The sequence below is a fragment of the Talpa europaea genome (genome assembly GCF_964194135.1).
Source record: "Talpa europaea genome assembly, chromosome: 12".
Classification (NCBI taxonomy): domain Eukaryota; kingdom Metazoa; phylum Chordata; class Mammalia; order Eulipotyphla; family Talpidae; genus Talpa; species Talpa europaea.
The window spans coordinates 60,342,489-60,366,605 of NC_140079.1; the positions used below are offsets into that span (position 1 = coordinate 60,342,489).

Here is a 24,117-nt window from a genome sequence, read left to right on the forward strand (position 1 = left end):
CTTAGTTTAACAGACAGGGTTCTCTTGGATTGTAAATTGACCCTCTATCAACCAACTGTCTATAAAGGCAAGCATTTCCCCACATATCACACATGATTTGATTACTCAGTCTTAAGTAAGCAATCTATTATCTGGGTATGAAAAACATGATTAGAAAATACTAAGCCATCATATTACTCCAACAAAGAGCAATCTTTCATCTCTCTCCAAGTAAACAGGAACTTCAAAATTCCAAACAAAAAAATCCTAATAATGCATGTCAACTCAAAATTTTTTTCTTCATTGTGATGAAGAATGTTGCCTGGGTTCCTTCCACCTAAAGATTTGATTGTTAGATCTGTGGCAGACCTCCTGCAGATCTGATTTTAGCCTTGGGAAGCAAAGAGGACAAAACTCAGAAGTTCAGCTCTCTGGATAGTGTGAATGGTTCAACGAGCTCTCTTCCATTTCTGTGTCTGTTGGCCAGGAGACCTGGATATGATAGGGCTTCAGTTCCTCCGGAGGGACAGAATCTGGGGCATTGCTCATGAGGTCATGCCCCCGGAAGGATTTTGGGAAGGCTATGACATCTCTGATACTTGGTGCTCCAGTGACAAGGCATATCAGTCTGTCTAGCCCTGTGAGTAAAATATAGAAAGTTAACAGATGAGAATATGAAGTTGGGAGTGACTGAGTTTTCATAGAAGTGCTAGAAAACCTTGAAAGAATCTTTAACAAGTTGCAGCCAAGCATATTACCTTGCCTTTATAGGAATCTTGTTGAGAGAGGTTCTTTTCTATCTTATTCTGAGAAAATACTCAGGACTAATACACACATGTTACTGGGATTAACAGTCAAAACAATATTTTTTTACTAAGGTCTTAACAAGGGCTTACTAAAAGTCTAAATAACCTTACTAAATAAGGTGAACAAAATTAGGTGCTATGCGGAGACTTCAAAAACAGAAGTCCCTGAGGTGGAAGGTAGACAATACAGGTGAGCTTCCTAGAATTTCTCCCATGTTTGATAAAACATACAAGGTGAACAACCATGGCCACCTGAACGGTCCAAACATTTCCCCTTCCTCAAGCAGTGCTTTCCAAGTTCCTTTAAATGTGTTTGTGACCCACCAAGGATTTGAACAATATTGACGTAAGGCTCCAGTTTCATTCTTTTTAAAGTCTTTCAAATGCAAACTATCAGTTATGGTTTCCCTTTGTAACTGCTAAAGTATACTAAAAATATCACTAAAATACTGGGTTGTCGGAAAAATGCGTCGTAACTTTTTCAACAACCCAATATAATCAAATTCTTGGAGAATTCTTGGGCTTGCCCCATACCCTCTTATCTGCATTCCATGTGGGCTAGGAGACAGTACTAGGGAAGAACAAACTATTTACCTAAAGCAATTCCTCCATGAGGGGGCGCCCCACAGTCTAAAGCCTGGAGCAGGTGGGAGAGCAGTTTTGCATCTTCCTGAAATTAAAAAGATATTTCAATTTAAATTCTAAATGCCACCCTATAAACTTAGGTGCTAAAGGAAAAAATATAATTGAGCTAAAAAAAATCTTAGGAGGTTTAAAGTTTATAAAAAAATATGGCAAGTTATTAAACATGAGTTATTTTTATTCTTTTGCATAGACGATCTGGGGTATAGGTGAGAGATGTTGGGGGGGTGAGAGGAGTCACTACAGACAAGAGTGGGGAGCAGAACAGGCAGATCTACTGAGATACACTGCTGAGGGGAGCAGCAGGAGGGCAAACAGGAGAGGTCTGATGAGCCATGTGGGTTAGCTCCCTGGCCAGAGTTCGAACTCCTGCAGCAGTGGCTGGCAATAGATTGATAGCACTGAGACTTTAATACCTGTGGCACCAGGGAGGCCCTGAAGTCAAGTATTTGTCTTTAAATTTCTGACTAATTTTGCTTTGCATGATCCCCTGGAGTTTCTTCCATTTTCTTACAAATGGAAAAATTTCATCTTACCTTATAGCTGGGGTTGAATTCTCCAACTCTGCTGTCAAAAATAAAATTCTTTTACCCTATCTCACACCTGTTAGTTAATCCCACAAAATCGGATGCTCTTGGGCCATCTTTCTGACACCTATCCTAGCTATCTATAGAATCATCAACAAATTGCAAATTCTTTTTTCTACCATTGTATAGACTCTTTCTTTAAAAAATTCTGACCATCCCACTCTCTTTCACTAAAATCTACCTACCTGATATACAACTAAAGTAGTATCTGTTATGGGCCTCCCTGATGGCTCAAGGGGTTAAGCACAGCAATGTGAAGCAATCCACAGCTTCTGCAGCATGAGTTTGATCCCCAGCCAGGGAGCAACCCACATGGCGCAGCAGACCTCTCCTGTCTTGCCTGCTGCTCCCCTCAGCAGTGTATTTCAGTCAGTCTGCCTGTTCTGCTCCCCACTCTGTCTCTGGTGAACCCTCTCACCCCCCTCACCTCTGGCCTGTACCCCAGCTCTTGTATGCATAAATAAATTTTTTTAAAAAGATTTATTTATTTATTTATACAAGCACTGGGTATAGTCAGAAGCGCAGGAGGGTAAGAGAATTCACCAGAGCCAGTGCAGGGAACAGAACAGGCAGAAGGACTGAAGCACACTGCTGAGGGGAGCAGCGGGCGGCAGGAGAGGTTTGCGCGCCATGTGGGACCCTCGCTGGTGGCCGGGATCGAACCGGTGCTGCACAGGCTGTGGGCAGCTTCGCAGCCCAGCGTTCAACTGTTGCGCCACCAGGGGAGGCCCACATAAATAAATCTTTAAAAAAAATAAAAAAATAAAGTAGTATGTTAAATGATAAAAAATATTTTTAAATCTATCTAGCATTATCAACATTCTCAATCATTTCAGACTATAGAATTCCTGTAGGAGTTTGGATTCAAGAGCCATTCTTGGATTCAAATACTCGCTCTGCTTACTTTTGGGCATGTGACTTTGAACAAACTGATTAATCTGCCTATTTCTCATCTTTAAAATGGGCAGAATAGGGCCTCCCTGTTGGCGCAAAGGGTTAAACACCACACTATGAAGCAATCCGTAGCCTCTGCAGCACAAGTTCAATCCCTGGCCAGCCAGAGAGAAGCCCACATGGCGAAGCCGACCTCTCCTGTCTCACCCGCTGCTCCCCTCAGCAGTGTATTTCAATCAGTTTGCCTGCTCTGTTCCCCGCTTTGTCTGTGGTGGATCCTCTCCCCCCCACCCCCCCACATCTCTGGCCTGTACCCCAGCTCTTCTATGCATAAATAAATAAATCTTTAAAAAAAATGGGCAGAATAAGGGTATTTATCTCATAAAGCAACTGTGAGGATTAGATGTATTAAAGCATATAAGTTATTGAACAGTGGCTAAAGAAAGCACTAATAACAGTTACTAACATTTACTTTTTAAAATCTTACACTACCAAGATAAGCGGACACTGTAGCTAATGAATCCTTCCTTCAGAATGAATTTTAACAAAATGGGCAAATATTCTAGAAAAAAAAAATAAGGTTGGAAGATGATGTTACCTTTAGTAATGTTGCCAGGATATAACGCTGTAGCTTTGCATCATGAATTCGGATAGAACCACCTCCAATCTCATTGCCGTTTAAAACCAAGTCATAGTGTTGGCTGCGGACCTAGAAGATTCACAGAGCCTTTGTGTTAGAGAAAATTTCTAGTTTTCTGTTCTATAGATTGAAAATACTGTAGCTACTTAAAGGACATTGTATTAACCACTGTCTCAAATCCAGCAGTTCTTCTAGGTTTTCATGGGTCAGAATGGGTAAACTGAAGTCTTTGTTTCCACATTTCCTTTTTTATTTGGAAATATAAGTATGGTACCTTTTCAGGCTCAGCGTATAGGAGGTGAATGTCACTGGGGTGGGGAGCAGTAAATGGGTGGTGGGCTGACTCCAGTTCTCCAGGATTTTCTTCCTTTGGAAGGAAAAGTGGGAAATCCACCACCCAAAGGAAAGAGAACAGAGCTGGGTCACGGAGCAACACTCCTCTTGCTTCTAGAAGGTCAGCACATTCCAGTCGTAATTTTCCCAACAAAGAGCACTACAAGTAGAAATGCAAACTTGAGTTAACTGCTATAAAGGGGATAGCAGCAAATGACACAATCTGGATTCTAAAGCCAGGCTATCTCTGAGAAAGGACTAGCTAACCAGTAGAGAAGACACTCTTAGCCTCATAGAAGGCAAATATGTGAGGTTGATCTGAGTGTAACACAATTGGGAACGACTGTCAGACTTAGCCGACTGGGTGAACATTGGAGAACAGTGATTGAGAACACAGGTATCCAAGCTTGACAGACCTATGTCTGTATCTCAGTTTGGCTAACTTCTCTATCCCTTTTTCCATTGTAAAATGGGGATAAAAATATCTACTCAAAGATTGTTGTGAAGATTGAGGTAAGATATGTAAGGTGCAAGATAAATGGTGTCTATTATTTCTTGACTGCTCTCGAAGGGTTGTGGTAAGGATTTGATGAGTGCCTGCTACATAGTTAGTGTTCAATAGATGTTGGCTACTACTTGAGAGGCAGTATGGTTTAGAAGTTAATTCAGGAGAGTGAGTTTTGGAACCAAACCTTGTGGGATAGAAATATGCCTCTTTCACTTCCTAGCTTGTGAGAATCAAGCAAAAATTTAACCTCTGGGCTTTGGTTTTATTCTCTTTAAAATGTTAACATTATCAGTACTTTTCTCAATTGCATTAGTATGAGGAGTAAATGAGCTAAAATACATGAAGTACAGAACAGTGCTGGGCAAACAGAAGAACTTAATGTGTTCACTATGACAAACAGGGCTTCCCTGAGAAAATAGAAAACAGAGAAATATGACTGGAGATATACATAGAGGTGTCACTTTGTGGCCTTCTACTTTTTTTCCCTCCATAGTTTCATAATATTATCAATAACAAACAGATGCATTAACATGCATTAACAAAATGTGGGTAGGAGGATATAGTTGGCACTGAGATGGAAAACCCAGATTAAACCTTTAGATACAAGCAAATTTAGAGCTCTTCTAAGTGTCTAGAACTATTAGTTTGAGACATTAAATTAACTCTGAATGAACATATTTGAATAACCAGGAACTAACTGTCCAATTTTTTCTAACACAAAAATATTAAATTGGCCTTATAAAAGAGCTCTGTCTATATACTATAGATATTCACAAAATGTGAGCAAATGGTTTATCAAAAGACATTTAGTACAATTAGTTTTCAACACCCCTTTGGGGGTCATGACCTTGTATCTTACACTTACATATCCACTCAGTGTATCATATTCAGGATGCTAAAATTATTTCTCCTAAGTCTGGTTTCTAGGGTCTTTCAAGGAAGCCCCAGTAGGAATTAGAATGATATCTTCCTGAGACAATCTCTAGCAGTTTTGGTTTATACCAAGGGAAAGCTGAATAGCCAAATGAATTTGCAGTAGGATATTCCAAGTTCTTTTATTTATTTACTTAATTAATTTTTTTTTAAGATTTATTTTATACAAGAACTGGGGTACAGGCCAGATATGTGGGAGGGCGAGAGGATTCACCAGAGATAGAGCGGGGAGCAGAACATGCAGACTGATGAAATACACCGCTGAGGGGAGCAGCGGGTGAGACAGGAGAGGTCTACCGCGCCATGTGGGACCCTTGCCCGCCGGCCGGAATTGAACCAGTGCTGCAGAGGCTGCAGACAGCTTCACAGAACTGCGCTCAACCGCCTGCGCCACCAGGGGAGGCCCTCCAAGTTCTTTTTTAAGAAATACATTGGCAATAAAATTTGTAATTAAATAACTTTCTTTACTATTGCAGGGAAGAGAAAGGCAGTGGGTTACATTTAGCTTTGAAGCTGAACTCTTGAAACTTCCTTTGGAAGAAACAATAAGTAAATAGAGTAAGCATACAAATGAGAATAATAAACCTAATGAAGGAATGATGAGCCACTATTACTAGGAGGACACCAGATTACACTATAGTGCAAAAAGGAATTTATATCATGCTTGACCTACTTAGTATGACCTATATAGTCAGTCATATTCATGACTGAGTTTTATTCCACACTTTGGCACATTTTACAATGGGTCTCTACTGCTGAATTCAGTCTTCTATACATTCCCTGAGGAGTGGTGATTAAATTGGCAGCACTCATCACCTGACACCGGCTGTTCTTGAGCAACAAGGGTTCTGCCTTTACCAAATGAAGAATGGGTTATCTGCAGCCCGGTAGCCCTCCAGCAGTCTGATATGTCCAGTTTCAGGAAGATATTACATGCAAAAGTTTAGGACTACCACATTTTCTTAATCTGCAATATCCTGAAAATGAAAATATTTTCATGGTTGTACAACAAACACCAATAGCCCTCTACCTATGTGATTTTTTCAATCAGAATGAAATTAACAGTCAATTTCAAATATGTGTTATGCACACTGGAGAGAGGCATGAAGCCAGCATTAACGTCATTGACACTTGGTGGTGATATTTCTTACTGCTTTCTTGTGCTCTCCAGCAGTTAGCAGGATCACATCTTCCTCTTGGACCTCCATTAGTCTGATTAGTTCCAGATTCTGTTCATCCTTTATGAACTTAACAACTGGAGAATTCCAATTTCTATTGGCTTTTAAGAATACAGGTAAGACTTCCTATAATAAAGACAAAGATTTATTCACATTTTTAGAAAATGTGGGGTTGATTTATTTTTCTCATAGTACTAAGATTTCTTGTTCCCAATAGAACAGAACCTCCATGAGATTATTATCTAGTCCTTCCCTCAGCCCTTCAAAAAGATACTAAATGGATAAAATTATGCTAAAGGAATAAAAAAGGTAATTTCACAATAATGAGAAAGGAGAGAGTCAAGAGTGGGAAGAAGTATTAGCAGAGAAAGGATTTCTAAAAATTTTGAGAAGTTGCAAGTGAATGGGATAGGAATGATTAAAGAAGCAAGAGGCAGGAAGGTCTGGCTTAGAGAATAATGGAGCAATGTATATAAAATTTTGTATTCTCCTTTTCTTACAAATCATTGCAACATGAACATTTCTCCTGTATTACAAACTTTAGGGGACAACGTTTTAAAAAGGAACTTTAATGTAAATTCCTTTGATTATACCTAATGTATTTCATCATTCCCATATGGTTTCATTTTATTCCTGTTATAAATGACACTACTATGTTATAAATTAGACTAGAAGATTACTGACTCAAATTTTTTTAATTATTGATTCCACAATGGCCAAAACAATTCATACTTCTAGTGACAACTGTAAGAATGTCCACTCCCTATCCCTGCTCTTCCCTTTTATTCTACCATTCCCTAAGGCAAGCGAACAAATGTGCTTGTCAAAAGGCATATCTAGAATTTTAAGAAGGTTATGGGATATTTTCATTTAAAGCTTGAGCACATGGGCTGTATTTATTTTTCTTACTTGTTTATTTAAAAAGGCTAAGGTAGCACTTTCACATTCATTCACATTAATGGTAGAGTCAACTGTCTGAGTTCAAGTTTTACAATTATACCTGAAGTAAGATTAACTTACAAAAAAAGAAAACTGAAGAATGATTTGAAATAACCAGACCCTCAAAATAAATAATAGCATTAGAGTTCAAGCACTTATTAGTTAGAAATGTTGTATTTCTATTTTTTTTTAAAGATTTATTTATTTATGCATACAAGACCTGGGGTAAAGGCCAGAGGTGTGGGGGGTGAGAGGATTCACCAGAAACAGAGTGGGGAACAGATGAGGCGGTTGACTGAAATACACTGCTGAAGGAAGCAGTGGGCAAGTCAGGAGAGGTCTGCTGTGCCATGTGGGTCCCCTCCCTGGCTGGGGACTGAACTCATGCTGCAGTGGCTGCGGACTGCTTCACAGTGCTGTGTCTTAACCCCCTGCACCACCCAGGAGGCCCTGTATTTCTATTTTAACAACTTTTTTATTGAGGTAACCTTGGTTTACAGCACTGGATATGTTTTAGGAGTATAGGTTCAAATTTCTTCAAATATATGTTACCATACTGCCCCTACCCCCATAGCATCAATTGGAAAAATCGAAATCTAAACAAAAGGGAAATAAACTGCTCTAGTTAACTCCTTACCTGATTAAAATGGTCAGTTGCAATTTTTTTGATGGACTCAATGTCCTTCCTTTTTAAGTATTTCTGATAAAGGAAAACCAAAGGAAACTAGTCAATATTATGACAGTTTCATAAATATATTTATGATATTAAATAGGATATAAATATATTTTGTCTATCCACAACAGGATTCAATAAAAACTTAATTTCTGCCACCAAATGACAAATTATATATTATATATTAAATAATTATATATTATATATTATATAATATTTTATTTTGGTTAAGTGTTGTTTTAACTACTAACCAGTATTTTTAACCATATCCACTAACAAATAGCCAAAAGACAAATTTTTAAAGGTTGTTACAGGGCTTATTTTTGTTCAATTATGCAGGTCTCACTGGAAATGGCTATGGATATATTCCACAGAAAATTACATATGCAGGATAAATATTAAAACAATAACTTTAAGAAAATAAAGAAGATTCAGAATGAGTTATTTCAGGTTTCTGAAACGTCTTTATATCTTATTTTTTTCTAAATTATCTCAATGAGACACTATGGTTTTTATCATTAACTGTAATTCTTAGGGTACTTAACTGGGTATGGGAGATACAAATGATGAAAACATAGTTCACAACCCTGCAGTTCTTATAATCTACTGGGGGAAGAATGGGCATACTCTAATTGGAGTAGGTAATATATGTCACATATAACTTACCTCAATACATTTATTATGTCTACAGTAGAGTATGGATACTAAATTATTTTCCACTCAACGTAAGGAGTGGGGTACAGGTCAGAGGTGCGGAAGGGTGAGAGAATTCACCAGAGCGGAGCAGAACAGGCAGATGGACCAAAGACACTGCTGAGGGAGCAGCGGGCAATGCAGGAGAGGTCTGCTGCGCCATGTGGGTTTCTCCCTGGCTGGCCAGGAATGGAACCCATGCTGCAGAGGCTGTGGACAGCTTCACAGTGCGACGCTCAACCCGCTGTGCCACCAGGGAGGCCCAGGAGCATCATTTAAAAGGAAAAAAGGCTCTATATCTGAGTATAAACGTGTATTTATATGATTTTTTTTTTTTAAAGATTTTTTATTTATTTATTTTATTTATACAAGCACTGGGTACAGTCAGAAGCACGGGAGGGTGACAGAATTCACCAGAGCCAGAGCGGGGAGCAGAGCAGGCAGAAGGACCGAAGTACACTGCTGAGGGGAGCAGCGGGCGGCAGGAGAGGTCTGCGCGCCATGTGGGACCCTCCTCTGGTGGCCAGGGAGCAGCCGGGGATCGAACCGGCGCTGCAGAGGCTGCGGGCAGCTTCGCAACCCAGCGCTCAACCGCTGCGCCACCGGGGAGGCCCTATGATTTTATTATTTCCTACTTATATATAACTTTAGGGACAATGTTGAACTTTATATAAAAATTTTATTTAAGAGAATTGTTCTTTCTGAAGCTTCAATATGCCAGCATTGAACATATTTACACCCCAAATATACATTCTAGAGAAAACAGTGAGTTGCGCTTCACTTACTGTTCCATCAGGGATACGTATGGCTTTGACGCTTCCTTGGGGTTTTCTAAGTGCATCCTGAAGAAACTCAATCTCTGTGTTTCTGAACACATCACTGATATCTACAATCTGGAAAATGGATAACAAAGAAAGGTAACTATACGTGAAGTAATTTTGATCTCAAAACATTTTACAAACAACATTCTAAATAAGAGTATAGCTCTTAGTAAATTAACATTAACAGAGTGCATTCATGGAGTATGGGATGGGCACTAAGGCCAGTGCTAATATTAGCACTATTATATTATTCATTAGTGTTAGTTAAATCCATCATGACAACAGAGTAGGAGGTGGGTACTCTTGTTATCTCCAACTAACATAACCAAGACAGAGAAGCAAGTAACTTGTCCAAGCTGACAAGTTATTTAGTGGCAGAGCCAGAATTTAACCTATGTAGTCTGACTAACCTATGTAGTCTGACTTAAGAAACACTAATCATATTACAAAAGCTAAAAAGAGGAATGGTTAAGTTGGCAGCTCTAAGTAAGCAGTCATGATTTTTTGTGTATTATATTTTTGTTATTCTAAGACTGAGCTTTATTCATAGGTCAGCAAAATTAAATTTCTAGGAAATCTGCGCTGTGAACTAAGACACAGAAATGTCATTAGCATTACAAAGATGAAAGGATATTGCTCTCGAAGAGCAAATTATGAGAAGTTTGATAATGGAAACAGCTTATATAACTTCTACCTTTACTGAAATACGTACAGGTTTTAGTAATTTGAGTAAGCGTTTTATGTTTGAGCTCTTTTATAGATCAGGGAAAAAGAACAAATAATTCCTCTTTCATATCAAAATTTATTGATTTGCCATTAGTTTGCAATATTATATAATTTGGGGATTATATCATGCCTCAATATGTTCATATGCTTCCTTCTCCCTCCACTAAAGCCCCAGTGCCCATATATTATTTCATTATCTCCTCTAACTTCTCTCCACTGCAGTAGCTAGCATGTTTTTTCAGACTCTAGATTTCTTTTTGTTGTGTTTTGCCATTTGTTTTTTCATTATTTATATTCCACAACTGAGTCAAACCATCTGGTGTCTGACTTATTTCACTTAGCATAATCACCTCAAGATCTAGCCATATTATTCCAAAAGACACTGTTTCATCTCTTTTAACAGCTGAGTAGTAAAGAATAAATAACTCTTAATCATTTGCTTCCAAGTGTCATTTTGGCTTAAGAAAAATTGAAGAGGAAAAATAGTCATTTTTTTCCCTTCCAAGTTACCAATAATATCCTTGTAATTAATACGTTGTCAGTAACAAAAACTTTACCTGCTCTTGGTACACAGTAGATAGAAAAAAAAAAATGTATTGCAAAGCTAGCATGCTATTATTCTTTCTTGCAATAGCTTGATAACAAAAAGTATGATCTAACACTTCTCAGCTTTAACCAGTTTGTGCTTTGAACTAAGGAGTTAAAAATATCTGAAGAATATCCTTACAAGAGAAATGTGGTTGTAAATTTTTAAGTGGCTCAAACAAAGACTAATGAACTGTTTGGAAGCAGAGTCCTGGAAATATGCAGAAAAGTACCTTCATCCCAAAGCGAGTGTCAGGCTTATCCGTTCCATAGCTGGCCAGGGCCTCAGCAAAAGTCATAGATGGAAAAGGAACTACCACAGGATCTTTGTCACTGGGCCAAGAATACTGGAGCAAACCCTCAATTAGACTCTGGATCCCTGTCTGGTCTACAAAAGACATCTCTATGTCAATCTGAAACCAAAATAACACAACTAACTTGAACAGTCACAATAGTAGTATGTATACATTCATTATTTCTCCAATTACCATTGGAATCTGCACACATATACTTAATACATGGGGGGAAGTGTTGATATAGTCATTATTGTACCCTTGTTTTATGTCAGGCACCATGCTAATGCTTTACATACATCAACTTATTTAGTTCCCATGACTATGTCATGGCTTAAGGCTCAAAGAGGTTAACCTGCCTATATATGTGAGTTTACTTAATACTGAATCTACATTTGACCCCAGGGCTCTCCTACTCAAAAGCTTATGATTTTTGTACTTAACCACAGTGATTAATGAGGTATCATGCAGAAACCATAATAGCTTTATGAAACTGCAGATCAAATATCAATGTACAGAATTGCCTTTTTTTTTTTTTTAAGATTTATTTATTTATTTATACAAGCACTGGGTACAGTCAGAAGTGCAGGAGGGTGAGAGAATTCACCAGAGCCAGAGTGGAGAGCAGAACAGGCAGACTGATGAAGTACACTGCTGAGGGGAGCAGCGGGCGGCAGGAGAGGTCTGCGCACCATGTTGGACCCTCCCCAGCGGCCGGGGATCAAACCAGTGCTGCAGAGGCTGCGGGCAGCTTTGCAACCCAGTGCTCAACCGCTGTGCCACCAGGGAGGCCCAGAATTGCTGGTTTTTAATGTACACATGGTTTAAGAACTTTATCATACCATGAACATTAAAACACTATGAAATTTTGGCATTCCTTGGTTGATAACATGCTCCTTATAAAAAGGATACATGAAATGGATCAAAATTAAATAGTACCTTAATTGGAAGTTTGTTTAAATATCTGATGGATAAAATGTAACAAGAAATATTACAGTGGATAATAATTACTGCCCTCTTCTTGAATAACTGGTTATACCAAGCTTTCACCCGTAAGAGACAAATGAATATAAATGAGTACCTGAGTAAACTCAGGCTGTCTGTCGGGTCTCGAACCTTCATCCCGGTAACATCGGGCAACTTGAAAATATCTGTAATTGAAAAATAGTGTTGTTAACTGAATCATGATTTTAGGAAGCACACACAATTTCTCCCAAAAATTCATGGCATGCCAGGCTATGAAACAGATTAATAATGTTGCTTAAAGAACATAAGAAATTTCTAAATTCTTTATGATGCTTTAATCTAGTCAAACATATTGCTGACCCACGAAAAGTTAATTATTCTATATAACTGCTTTAAAAATACATAACAGCACCTTTGGGTATTCACATATATCAGACTGGTATGCAAGCAGTCCATACTTCTTTATACATTCTCTTCTGCTTCAGTCAAATTGAAACACCTCTTGCTTCATGAATATACTTGAACTTCCTTGTGCTAACTCTCATCTTCATCAGCAGAAAGGCCTTGCTCACGAAATTTTCTATATTTCCACAGACAATGTAATTTTAAACCTCTTAATATTTACTTTCCTACTCTTAAAGAGCAAAACAACCTTTTGGTTTTTTTTAATCCCCTGAAACATGTAATGACATAGAATTTTGCACATGGTGGTCATCAAGTAAATCCAAGTAAATCTTTTTTAAATGCTGACTACCAATTTTTAGGGTATTTTAAAAGTATTTCCAAACTCTTATACATTTCCTAGCATTCTTTTAAAAGATCAATTTTGTGTTTCCTTTTTCTTTTTTTCCTCTTTTCTTTTTGTGACAACTACTAGCATCAAGCTCACCTGTCTAAACCTCCAACCATCAAAAGCTGCTTAAACTGTTGAGGACTCTGAGGGAGAGAATAAAACTTGCCAGGCTCCCTGGATGGTATTACAAACTCTTTTGCACCCTTTTAAAGAGAGAGAAGGAAAGCAGAGATAATTAAAAAACAAACCCAATTCAGTTCATTAGTGAAATTAACTAAAGAGCAAAGTTCCCAAATTTTTATGCCTCCAAGGCTTGTATATGGTAGACCTTAAATACTGCTTATATGTAGTAGCTATTAAATATGTATAGATTGAAATGAATTCCCAATTTGAATTCCCAATTTGGCTAGAAGAATTTTGCACATCAAATCCTATCTCAATAATTCCTAATTCATGTCGAATAAAAGAATTCTGACTCGAAATACTGATCCAGGAGCCTCCCTGTTGGCGCAGGGGTTAAAGACAGCGTGATCAAGCTATTGGCAGCCACTGCAGCACGAGTTTGATACCCAGCCAGGGAGGTGACCCACTTGGTACAGCAGACCTCTCCTGTCTCACCCGCTGCTCCCCTCAGCAGTGTATTTCAGTCAATCTGCCTTTTCTGTTCCCACTCTGTCTCTGGTGAATCCTCTCATTCTCTGCACTTTTGGCCTGTACCCCAGTTCTTGTATGTGTAAATAAATCTTCAAAAAAAAACCCAAGGGCCTCCGCGGTGGCGCAAGGGGTTAAGACACAACCTATGAAGCTGTTCGCAGCCACTGCAGCACAAGTTTGATCCCCAGCCAGGGAGCTACCCACATGGCTCAGCAAACCTCTCCTGACTCGCCTGCTTCTCCCCTCAGCACTGTATTTCAGTCAATCTGCCTGTTCTGTTCCCCACTCTGTTTCTAGTGAATCCTCTCACCATTCACACCTCTGGCCTATACCCCAGTTCTTGTGTGCATAAATAAATAAATCTTTAAAAAAAAAACAAACCAAAAAAAACCTGGCTGGGTTAAAAAAAAAAAACACAAAATACTGATCCATAAGATTTTCTCAACTCTTAAGAAAACCTAGTTAACAAGATCTTCCTGAGGTAGTAAAATAAATATGACCATGTGAGTATAAAAGCAAAGTGGTCAAGTTTCATAACTAATGTAGGGTGATTTAAGGAATATACATACCCCTGGAGTCCTCTTAAACAATGTTGGCGTTTCCACATCCACAAATCCTATAAAGAAACATGGCAGGAACTTGTCAAATAAAATGTCTATAGCACACATCAACAAATCTGGGGCTACCTTTATTTATTTATTTTTAAAGATTTGTTTTTTATTTATTTATGCATACAAAAGCTGGGGTATAGGCCAGAGGTGCGGTGGCGGGGGGGGGGGGGGTAAGAGGATTCACCAGAGACAGAGTGGGGAGCAGAGCAGGTGGACTGAATGAAATTCACTGCTAAGGGGAGCAGCAGGTGAGACAAGAGAGGTCTGCTGCGCCATGTGGGTTAGCTCCCTGGCCAGGGATTGAACTCATGCTGCAGTGGCTGCCGAGAGCTTCACAGTGCTGTACCTGACCCAGTGCACCACCAGGGAGGTCCCTGAAGCTACCTATAATAGTGAATTGTGGGGCCTCCCCGGTGGCCCCCATTAAAATGAAAGGTCCAAGAGACTAGACATTTGCTTCATGCTTGGCACATAGAAAGGAAAAAAATTAATCTAAGCATCCCTCCTCCCGGGGTAGCAGATTTGATCTGGGCACAGTAGATCTCAAAAGATAAGTTTTTAAATTTATGTTTATGGGCCTCCCTGGTGGCGCAGCGGTTGAGCGCTGGGTTGCCAAGCTGCCTGCAGCCTCTGCAGCGCCGGTTCAATCCCCGGCTGCTCCCCGGCCACCGGAGGAGGGTCCCACATGGCGTGCAGACCTCTCCTGCTGCCCGCTGCTCCCCTCAGCAGTGTACTTCGGTCCTTCTGCCCCGCTGTGGCTCTGGTGAATTCTCTCACCCTCCCGCTCTTCTGACTGTATCCAGTGCTTGTATAAATAAATAAATAAAAATAAAACTTTAAAAAAAAAAAAAATAGTGAATTGTGACTGAAGTTAGTTATGAAGCCTACTGATGCTGGTTTCTAAAAATCCAAGAAAGAAGCTGAAGATTTTCATAAAATCCCATTGTGTTCATAAAGTTGATACTTTGGTTAGGAAATAATTCTATTTGATGGAGTTTTGTCTCAAATTATTCTGATTTCCTAAATGTTCTGCCAGTGTAGCAAAAAATAACACAAAAATAATAGAAAATATACCAGGACTAATCAAATTGTTAAATTACATACTATTGCTGACCAAAAGCGATACATAAGCTTAAAGAATTAAGATAACTTAAAGATAACCACAAGTAGGTCTGTCCTACCTTTAATAGTGATAGGAAATACAATCTAATAGGCACTGTTACCTTTAAAAGACCCAATAGGGAACAAGTTACTAAATTATGCTCTAGTACAAAACACCTGGAAATTAACCTTACTTCAAAAACTGATTTATATCCTTTTTTATCCCAATGAATTTTACTGATTTTCTTTTTTTAATTTAATTTTTTTAATTTTTGTATTCCCCATACAATTGCACCCCCCCTTATTTTAATCCTAATCCCTCCTTTCCCTGCTCCCCCCACCCCCATGGTGTGTCTCTGGTTCATAGTTGTTTGTTGATTTTGATTTTTTCTTTCTTATAGTTATTCTTTTTCCTGGTCCCTTATTTAGGTTTTCTAAATTCCTTCTATGAGTGAGACCTTCCGGTATTTTCTTTTCTTTCTGGTAATATAAGAGAATTCCAGATATCTGGCAACATCTCACCCAATGATAGTAAGGAGAGGACACAATACAACTGCTGACTAAAACAGAAGAACATTCAGGCCTTTCCCTTACCGTGCAGATTGCAGAGGTATTCCCGCATTTTCATAACCATCTGGGACCTCAGTCGCAGGTTATACTGCATTTGAAAACTACGCAAGTCTAAGTAGCGATACTGCAAGCGAAGAGCCTCTGTTTTCTAAATAAATTTAAAGATTATTATGGTTAGTGATTTCTCAAACGTTAAAAAGATACTACCTTTAGGGGCCTCCCCGGTGGCACGGTTGAGCGCTGGGTTGCGAAGCTGCCCGCAGCCTCTGCAGCGATGGTTCGATCCTCGGCTGCTCCCCAGCCACCGGAGGAGGGTCCCACATGGCGCGTAGACCTCTCCTGCCACCCGCTGCTCCCCTCAGCAGTGTACCTTAGTCTGCCTGCTCTGCTCCCCGCTCTGGCTCTGGTGAATTCTCTCACCCTCCCGCGCTTCTGACTGTACCCAATGCTTGTGTAAATAAAAATAAATCTTAAAAAAAAAAAAAAAAGATACTACCTTTAGATAGAATTTGAGTTTCTCAAAAACTTTAGCTCTCAAAAACATAGCCACAACTTTATCACCTGAATGGGACTACAGGTGTGAATGTGAGAAATGCAAGGGAGTGGTAGAGTCACGACAGCTACGCTAGTGGGAACCCCATGAGGTCTGCTTATTTTGAAGGCTGTAAACCCAGGATTTCTCCTTGTACTGACAACCTTCTCAAAAAGGCCTTTTCGAGTAAGTTAATTTCTCTGATTTCTCTGATAATAGAAACAGAAGACCTATCTGAAACTTCTCTTTCTGGAAGTTTAATGGGGGGCATACTGTATATTTCCTTCTTTTTTTCACAGTAAGGTGAACTCTGAAATTTTACTTCTTTTTCTGACTAAAAGATTAAATACTGGGAACTTAAATGTAAAACCAAGTGACTGTGCAATGACTTTAAACATCCCTTGATAGCTCTTTTTACAAATATAGACCTTAGATAATTGTGTGAAAGCTGAAAATTATCTGGGTATACTTATCTAGTGCTCCCTCACCTCCTGAAATTTTGGCAAAGAACATCCCAAACTTCAGTAACCCTATTTATATACTTGCAAAGTCAAGCAAACATTTATCACTTTTTATCACCTGAATTTAAGAGGTGCAGGATCTCTTATGTCTTTATGCCATTTGGACACTTCCAAGCTAGACATAGATTTCCTTCCAAAATGTAAAACAAGGTAACAAAAACATTTCAACAATACCCCAAGTCCTAAAGATAGAGCTAAGTTTCAAGTTGTCTGAAAAAACAATACAGTGGTTTAGGGACTATAACAGCTTACTGAACTGTTGCTATTTTGAGTAGTTTGCAAAGAAATCGTAGAGTGCAGGGTAAGGTAAAAAGTATCAAGCTTTTCTGCCCTCCCGCCATTAGGATAGATGAGGGAACCCTGTGGTCCTGAATGCATGCCTGATGGCGGGCACCTGGAATGGGCTGTGGGCATAGGTAGATGGGATTCACCTGGGCTAAGACTGGGCTTTTAGGGGCAGTGTTGCGGGGACGCCAGCAGAAACCAAGAACGAATGGAAGCCGAGAGAAGAAGAAGAGAAGCAGAGAGAACGCCAGAGAACCCAGATAGAGTGAGGATTTGCTGGGAGCCGGGAGGACTGCCAGCCTCCCGATCCCCCAGCACCCCTGCCTGCCATATGCCTGGTAAATCTAAATAAAAGACCTGCAAAAGCCACTGAGGACTCTGACTCCTCCTTTACCCGGTCTGCTGGATCATAGAAAACCTGCTCAGAGGCCCCTTCCTGCCCCTACAAGAGCTAACTGAATAACTCATGATACATCTATTAAAAAAATTCTTATTCTTGTAAAAGTTCAACTTTTCCTTTAAAAAAACTCCAAAAATATCTTACTAATCATCAGCATATTCTAGATACTCTATTTTATTAATAACAGAGGATGGTACCTTCACAAAGTCTTTAATTTCAAAGGGCAGCTTCTTGCAGGAATTCAGCAGCTCAGCTGTTTTCACTTTGATTTCAATCTCACCTGTTGGCATTTTCTTAAAGAGAGATAAAAGACCAGTTTAAAAACATGACTCATCAGGACCATGTACAGATCAGGAGTTTGCAGAACTCAAGCATTTGTTCATGTATGTAAAATATGCAGGTGCTTCAGCAAGTCTGTGCATGATTTGGACATTCCTCAGGCTATGTGGCTGAGGTGCTTGTTAACAAATGTGTTAACATACATAGTTATATAGGTGTGTGCATTTGCAGTGAAATTTTTGAATCTGTAGGTTTACTTATAGAGTTTATAGAGCTTTAGTGCCTAATGTTCAGAAGTGCTTAGCTTCTATGTCTGAACAGATGGACACACAGTATAATTGCATACAGATAACATTTACACAGTTTCTAAGCTACTAACTGGATTCTCTTGTCCTGGAGGTCGAGAAATGACTGTCCCAGACACTTGTACCACAGATTCCACTGGGGCTTCAGATAAAATCTTCTTCACAGCTGACTGCAGAATAAGAGGAGAAAAGAGTTTCAAGAAACAAATGAATTTAAAGGACTCTGTAGTAACTGTTTATGGTTTAGAAAAATGTTAATAATCATAGGTTAATTTTCATAATTATGGGCCCTTCCCTTAATGAAAGAATTTGGTAAAGCGCATTCCCATTTTGGCTCCATATAAAACAGCAAGTAAAGCATTAGTTAAGAGTTAGTTTTAATTTTTTTCCTCAAAGTAAAATAAGAAGAAGGACTCAATGCCAACAAGACCCACATGTTTTAAAGGGAACTGTCTTAGGAGTAGTTAAATTTAATAGTAATAATGGAGTCCAAGTGAAATGAGTTCTCCTGAGTTAGCTATGATCCAGATCTGAAAGAGAAATTATTGCTCCTTACTTATATTAAACACTAAGAGCTGAGTAAATCACTATTATCTTACGCATACAAGTAATTGTATAAATGTCTACAATAAAAACCAATGCTGCCAAATGAGCATGACAGAGTTTTTTCTCTTTTAATGATATTTATTTTTTGATCGGGGAGTGCCTTTACATGGCTCAAAATTCAAAGGGTACAATCAGATAGAAGGTGAAAATTCTCCCCCCTTTCCATGTCTTTTGGTCCCTCAGTTCTCCCCCGAGGTTATCAATGTTACCAGATGCTTCTGTATCCTTCCAGACACATTTTTTTAATACACATACCCTTTTTTCTACAGATGACAGCACTCTACATGTCCTTCTGTACCCATTTTTATTATGTATCCCCATGAAATATACAATACCTTGGATTTCCTTTGCTCCTCCTTCTATTAGTACCAAAAGAGCTTTTTTCGGGCCTCCCTGGTGGCCTAAGGGTTAATTCTCAGAGCTATCATCACTACAGCGTGAGTTCAATTCCCAGACAGGGAACTAACCCACACATGGCCCTCTGGCCTATACCCCAGTATATATATATATATATATATACACACATACATAATATATTTAAAAAAAGAGCTTCTCTAATCCTTTTTCTATAGTTTATACATAAGGATGTATATTATTTTTTATACCAATCTCTTATGGGGGTATGTAGGTAATTCCTGAAATTTTTTTCTATTAAAATTAATCCTGCAGGGAATAACCTTATGTTTATGTCATTTTGCATCTGTGTAAGTCTAGCTGTGAGACAACTCATTAGAAATGGGATGAATGGTTCCAAGCACATATGCATTCATAACATGATTTTGCTACATGACTCTCCATAGATCTACTGTCAATTTGTACTCCTCCCTCCAGGAATGTACACTTGTTTTTCCCAATGTGTTGTCAATCCAACATGTTGTCAAAAGTAACAATTCTGTTTAGTTATAATTTACATTTCTCCACCAGAGTGAGGTTAGGCATATTTTCATGAATATAAGTCATTTATATTTTCTTTTCTATAAATTTTATAGGGTCATATTCTGGGTTCCTGTTTCTACTAGATCACTGGGTTTTGCTTTTTTTTTTTTTTTTGAATTTCAGATATTTGCCCTTTATGATACAAGTTGTACATATTTTTTCCTAGTTTATCATTTGCCTTAAGGTTGCTTATGGTAGTTTTTAGCTTTCACTAATAAACTTCTGAAGTTAAAACCTCAAGTATCCTAATCTAACATAATCTAGGTTACTCTAACCACAGCATCAAAGAGACTTTCACATAACAGCAGGACACCTTCCATTACCTCATCCTGGGGAATGACAACTTGAACAAGCCCGTGGAAATCTCTTAGCACCAGGAAGATGTTTTGTCTGATTAATGAAGAAAATGGACACATTAGGATAAAATCTGTAAGTCCAAAACTTTAGCAAATAAAACAAATTAAACAATAAAAACAGGTAGCTTGTCATGTTCCTTTTTAGTAATATATTATGTGCTTTCATTAGCTACATTCATGCAATCGTTATCTATGTACCTAATAATGAAAACAAACTTTTATTTTCAATTTTTATTAGCTATACAGGCAACTTACTAATGGTATTCAGATGGCTTATTAAAAAGGCAGATTTATACATTTTTAAAATTTTCATTGGTTTAGATTTTTTTTTTTAATCTTTGCATAGAAGAACTGGGGTGTAAATCAGAGGTGCAGGCGGTCAGAAGATTTACCAGAGACAGAGTGGGAAACAGAACAGGCAGATTTACTGAAATACATTGCTAAAGGGAGCAGCAGGTGCAAGAGAAAAGGTCTGCTTCACGACATGTGGGTTAGCTCTCTGGCTGGGGATAGAACACAGGCTGCAGTGGCTGGCAATAGCTTAAGAGTACTGAGACTTTAAGCCCTGCCCCACCGGGGAGGACTGACTTAGATCTTTATAAGAAGAATGTTACCAAATTTGGAAACTTTGAATATATATAAAAAATCCAAAGAGAATATTTTAGGATATTAAGAAACATCTCGTTTTTCATTTTTGAAACACAGCATTATAAAGTCTTTTCTTAAAAAAAATTATAAAATTTCCTTTAGGTCCACACATCAGTTTTACATCTCTATAATAATCATCAAAAGGGCCAAGAATCCCAACATTTTATAATTCAGCCTACATTTCCCGGTCCTTGTACCAGGAAGACGTACAGAAAGACGCCTCAAATCAGATAATAAAGTCACCAATTTTATGGGTCAAACATCTACCCATGTAGGACATACTCTTTAGGAAGGTAGTACAATTTATTCATTTTGGATCATATCATTGTAAATTAACACACTATTCAAGTATGTTCGGCAATATAGAGACGAATAATACTAGGGGCTCTAATTTTACGGAATCACTATTGATGTTTTTAGGTTTTTTTTTTTTTACTCTACCTAGATTTAGACTAAAATAAGTTATTTCATTCTACTTAATTTTAATAACAACTGGCCCATTCTCAACTACTGGTCTTAGAAACTCATAAGCCCAAGGACATTTCAGTCCTTTTGGGGGTCACAGTTCATTATTTTGTCCTTCAGTTACTGATACTTAACAGCGTGGGTCTTTCAAAATAAATACAAAACTGAAAATTCAATGAATCTGAAATTGCTGCAGGAGTTGCAAACCCTTTTATTCTTTCGACTGGTGAAAGTCAATAAAGGTTTGGAACTGCCTTGGAGAAGAATCACCAGGCATTCTTAAACCATCTGCCTCAATTTACCTTCGATACTGGATCCATCCGCACAAAGTAACTTCTTGACCCAAATGAGAAGAACGCAACTCTCCACACGTGTTGGTTCGGGCAACAAAGCTACTGAATTCTTACAAAAAGAAGAGCAATATTAAAAGCACATCACTTGCGGGCCTCCCCGGTGGCGCAGCGGTTGAGCGCTGGGTTGCGAAACTGCGCGCGGCCTCTGCGGCGCCGGTTCGATCCCCGGCTGCTCCCCGACCACCAGAGGAGGGTCCCACATGGCGTGCAGACCTCTCCTGCCGCCCGCTGCTCCCCTCAGCAGTGTACTTCGGTCCTTCTGCCTGCTCTGCTCCCCGCTCTGGCTCTGGTGAATTCTCTCACCCTCCCGCGCTTCTGACTGTACCCAGTGCATGTATAAACAAAACAAACAAACAAACCAGCAAACAAATAAATAAAGCATGCCTCTATTAAAAAAAAAAAAAAAAAAAAAAGCACATCACTTGCAAACTGCTTGAAAAATACTCTCAAATCACATCCTATTAGGTATTTCAGGTCAATGGATGAAATTTATAAAGACATGTAATTTGAATCATTAAATTTGAAATGTGTCAAAATCCAAGTGAATATTTTAATGCAAATTTTTGGAAATACGATTTTATCATTTATCATTTGCATTGATCTAATATGACCCTATTCTTAATACTGAGCATTTCTTCCCCAAATGAAATATCTGAGGAATTACAAAAGTTTGATAGTGAATTAACAGTTTAGCTTTAGTACGAATCAGAGTACACTAGAATCACTATTTGATGTCAGTGTGAACGAAGTTTTTAGGCTTTTTACTAGTAGAATCAACTAACGGTAGAATATCCTACCCATGTGGTTAATTTTCTGGCCTTTTTTTAAAGCTCCAAGAAAAAAACCTACATTATATAAAGAATGAAGAAAGTGCATGATCTGCTTCTACACACAAGGCTGTCAAGACTAGCGGGGAGAAGGAGTAAAAGCATCAGGAGGAAGTGCTCCACACAGTTTCACCTGGATTTCTCCTTTGTGAACTCAGCACCAGACTTCTGGATAGAGAACCGCAGATCAGCTGGGTGGGCCTTCCGAAGGGTTTGGATAAACCCGGGTTAAGCCGATTTAACCAGCTATGGAAGTGCCTGTAGGAGTCACAGGATGGCCAGAGCCTTTCAGGAATCCCACGCTGCCGGTGTTGGATGGTGGTCGCTAGTTTTGGAAATACACATAAATGTCTTAAAAACCCAGGAGTTCCCATTGTTCTCTCCAATAATCAAGCCCTTCTCCGCGGAATATGCACGTACACGTGTCTAGCAACTAGATAAATTTGCAATGTCTTTGGGGATGAGTGGGTAAGGGAAAGAACTTTTTATCCCCCGTCCAAGCATCAGTTTCCACCTCTATTAACAAAAAAGGCTGCGGTCTGCAGAGACCATGAGAAGGAGTTCACAGTAACGCCAGGCGGGAGTCGGGCCCTTGCAGAGAGGTGGAGAGGGTCAGTAGGCAGGCGCGCGCCCTTCCTTTCCTTCCACCCTTCGCGGAAGGATCTCGAAGGCCAAATCGAAAACTTGAGAGGAACGCGTCTCGCGTTTCAAATCTCCCAGACCTGGCGGCCCACTTCGTGTCTTCCGAATGAGTAACGCGAGCAAATTCAAAACGTTCGGAGAACTGGAACCCACTCGCACAGATGGCCGCCGGGACTCAGGCGCTCGTCCATTCGCCCCCGGGCGCCCAAGATTACGGGGCAGACAATCAGCCAATCAGAGCGGGAGATGCTGCCTCCATGCTTACCGAGGGCGGAAGTTTGAGGGAACGCGTCACACGGGTGGGAAAGAGCGGAAGAGCACAATCGGGTGCGTGAATACCGTTCTTGGTTAGGGCCCTCGACCTTGCCCTCAGTTAAAATGGCGACGTTAGTTGCTTCTTTGACTGGGAATCGGCGCGAGGGAAGCCGCTTGATCCGGCCGCAGAGCGAGTCGGGAAATGATTTTAAACCAAGTAGGCGGCTTAGGGCTAGTTTGGCGCTTCTCAACCGCGGGCTTCGGGAAGGGCCCTGGGCCCTGACGTGCTCTGGTCAAGAAGGTCGAGTTTTGGGACACATTGATCCCGACTCTTCTTGGCACCACCGGGGCGAGGGTCAGCGGAAATGTCCCTCCCAGGGTGAAGTCGCGGGGGTGGCCTGGCGTCGGAGGGAGCAGAGGTCCCCTTCCCGCCGAGTTTGTGTTCTTGGGGAGCCCGCGGTGTGGACAGAGAAGGAATCCGGTAGGCCGGAATGTCATTTTGGCGAGTTTTTTTAGCTCAAGGGATTTCACCCGCGACAGAGTTTTGGATCCAGACTTGGAGAATGATTCGTGAAGCCGGAATGGGTAATAATAGCGTCATTACGGCATTTTATTGGTAAGGTGCGTTGTACTGGTCCCGAGTTGGCAGTAAACTTTATATTTTACCCTGTCGTGTGGTCGTTACCGTTACAATGCCTGTGTGTTTAGATGATTCACATGACGTGCGTGCTTACAACTTGACTAAGCATTGACGGTTGGATTTAGGTATTGGTGGCGGTGTA

The 24,117-nt window shown here is 39.6% G+C and overlaps 1 protein-coding gene across 1 annotated transcript; it reads right to left on the reverse strand.

The window, feature by feature from the left end:
* Nucleotides 1–402: 402 nt before the first annotated feature.
* On the reverse strand, nucleotides 403–22,812 carry DARS2 (aspartyl-tRNA synthetase 2, mitochondrial; the record flags this gene model as incomplete). The annotated part of the gene is made up of 17 exons (XM_084250065.1): nucleotides 403–617; nucleotides 1,380–1,455; nucleotides 3,507–3,617; nucleotides 3,823–4,041; nucleotides 6,474–6,626; nucleotides 8,077–8,139; nucleotides 9,591–9,698; nucleotides 11,171–11,350; nucleotides 12,312–12,381; nucleotides 13,086–13,192; nucleotides 14,213–14,259; nucleotides 15,950–16,073; nucleotides 17,861–17,956; nucleotides 18,322–18,413; nucleotides 20,103–20,179; nucleotides 21,561–21,660; nucleotides 22,572–22,812. The coding sequence occupies 17 exons, from the start codon at nucleotides 22,810–22,812 to the stop codon at nucleotides 403–405; spliced, it is 2,079 nt and encodes a 692-aa protein (XP_084106191.1).
* Between the last annotated feature and the right edge of the window lie 1,305 nt (nucleotides 22,813–24,117).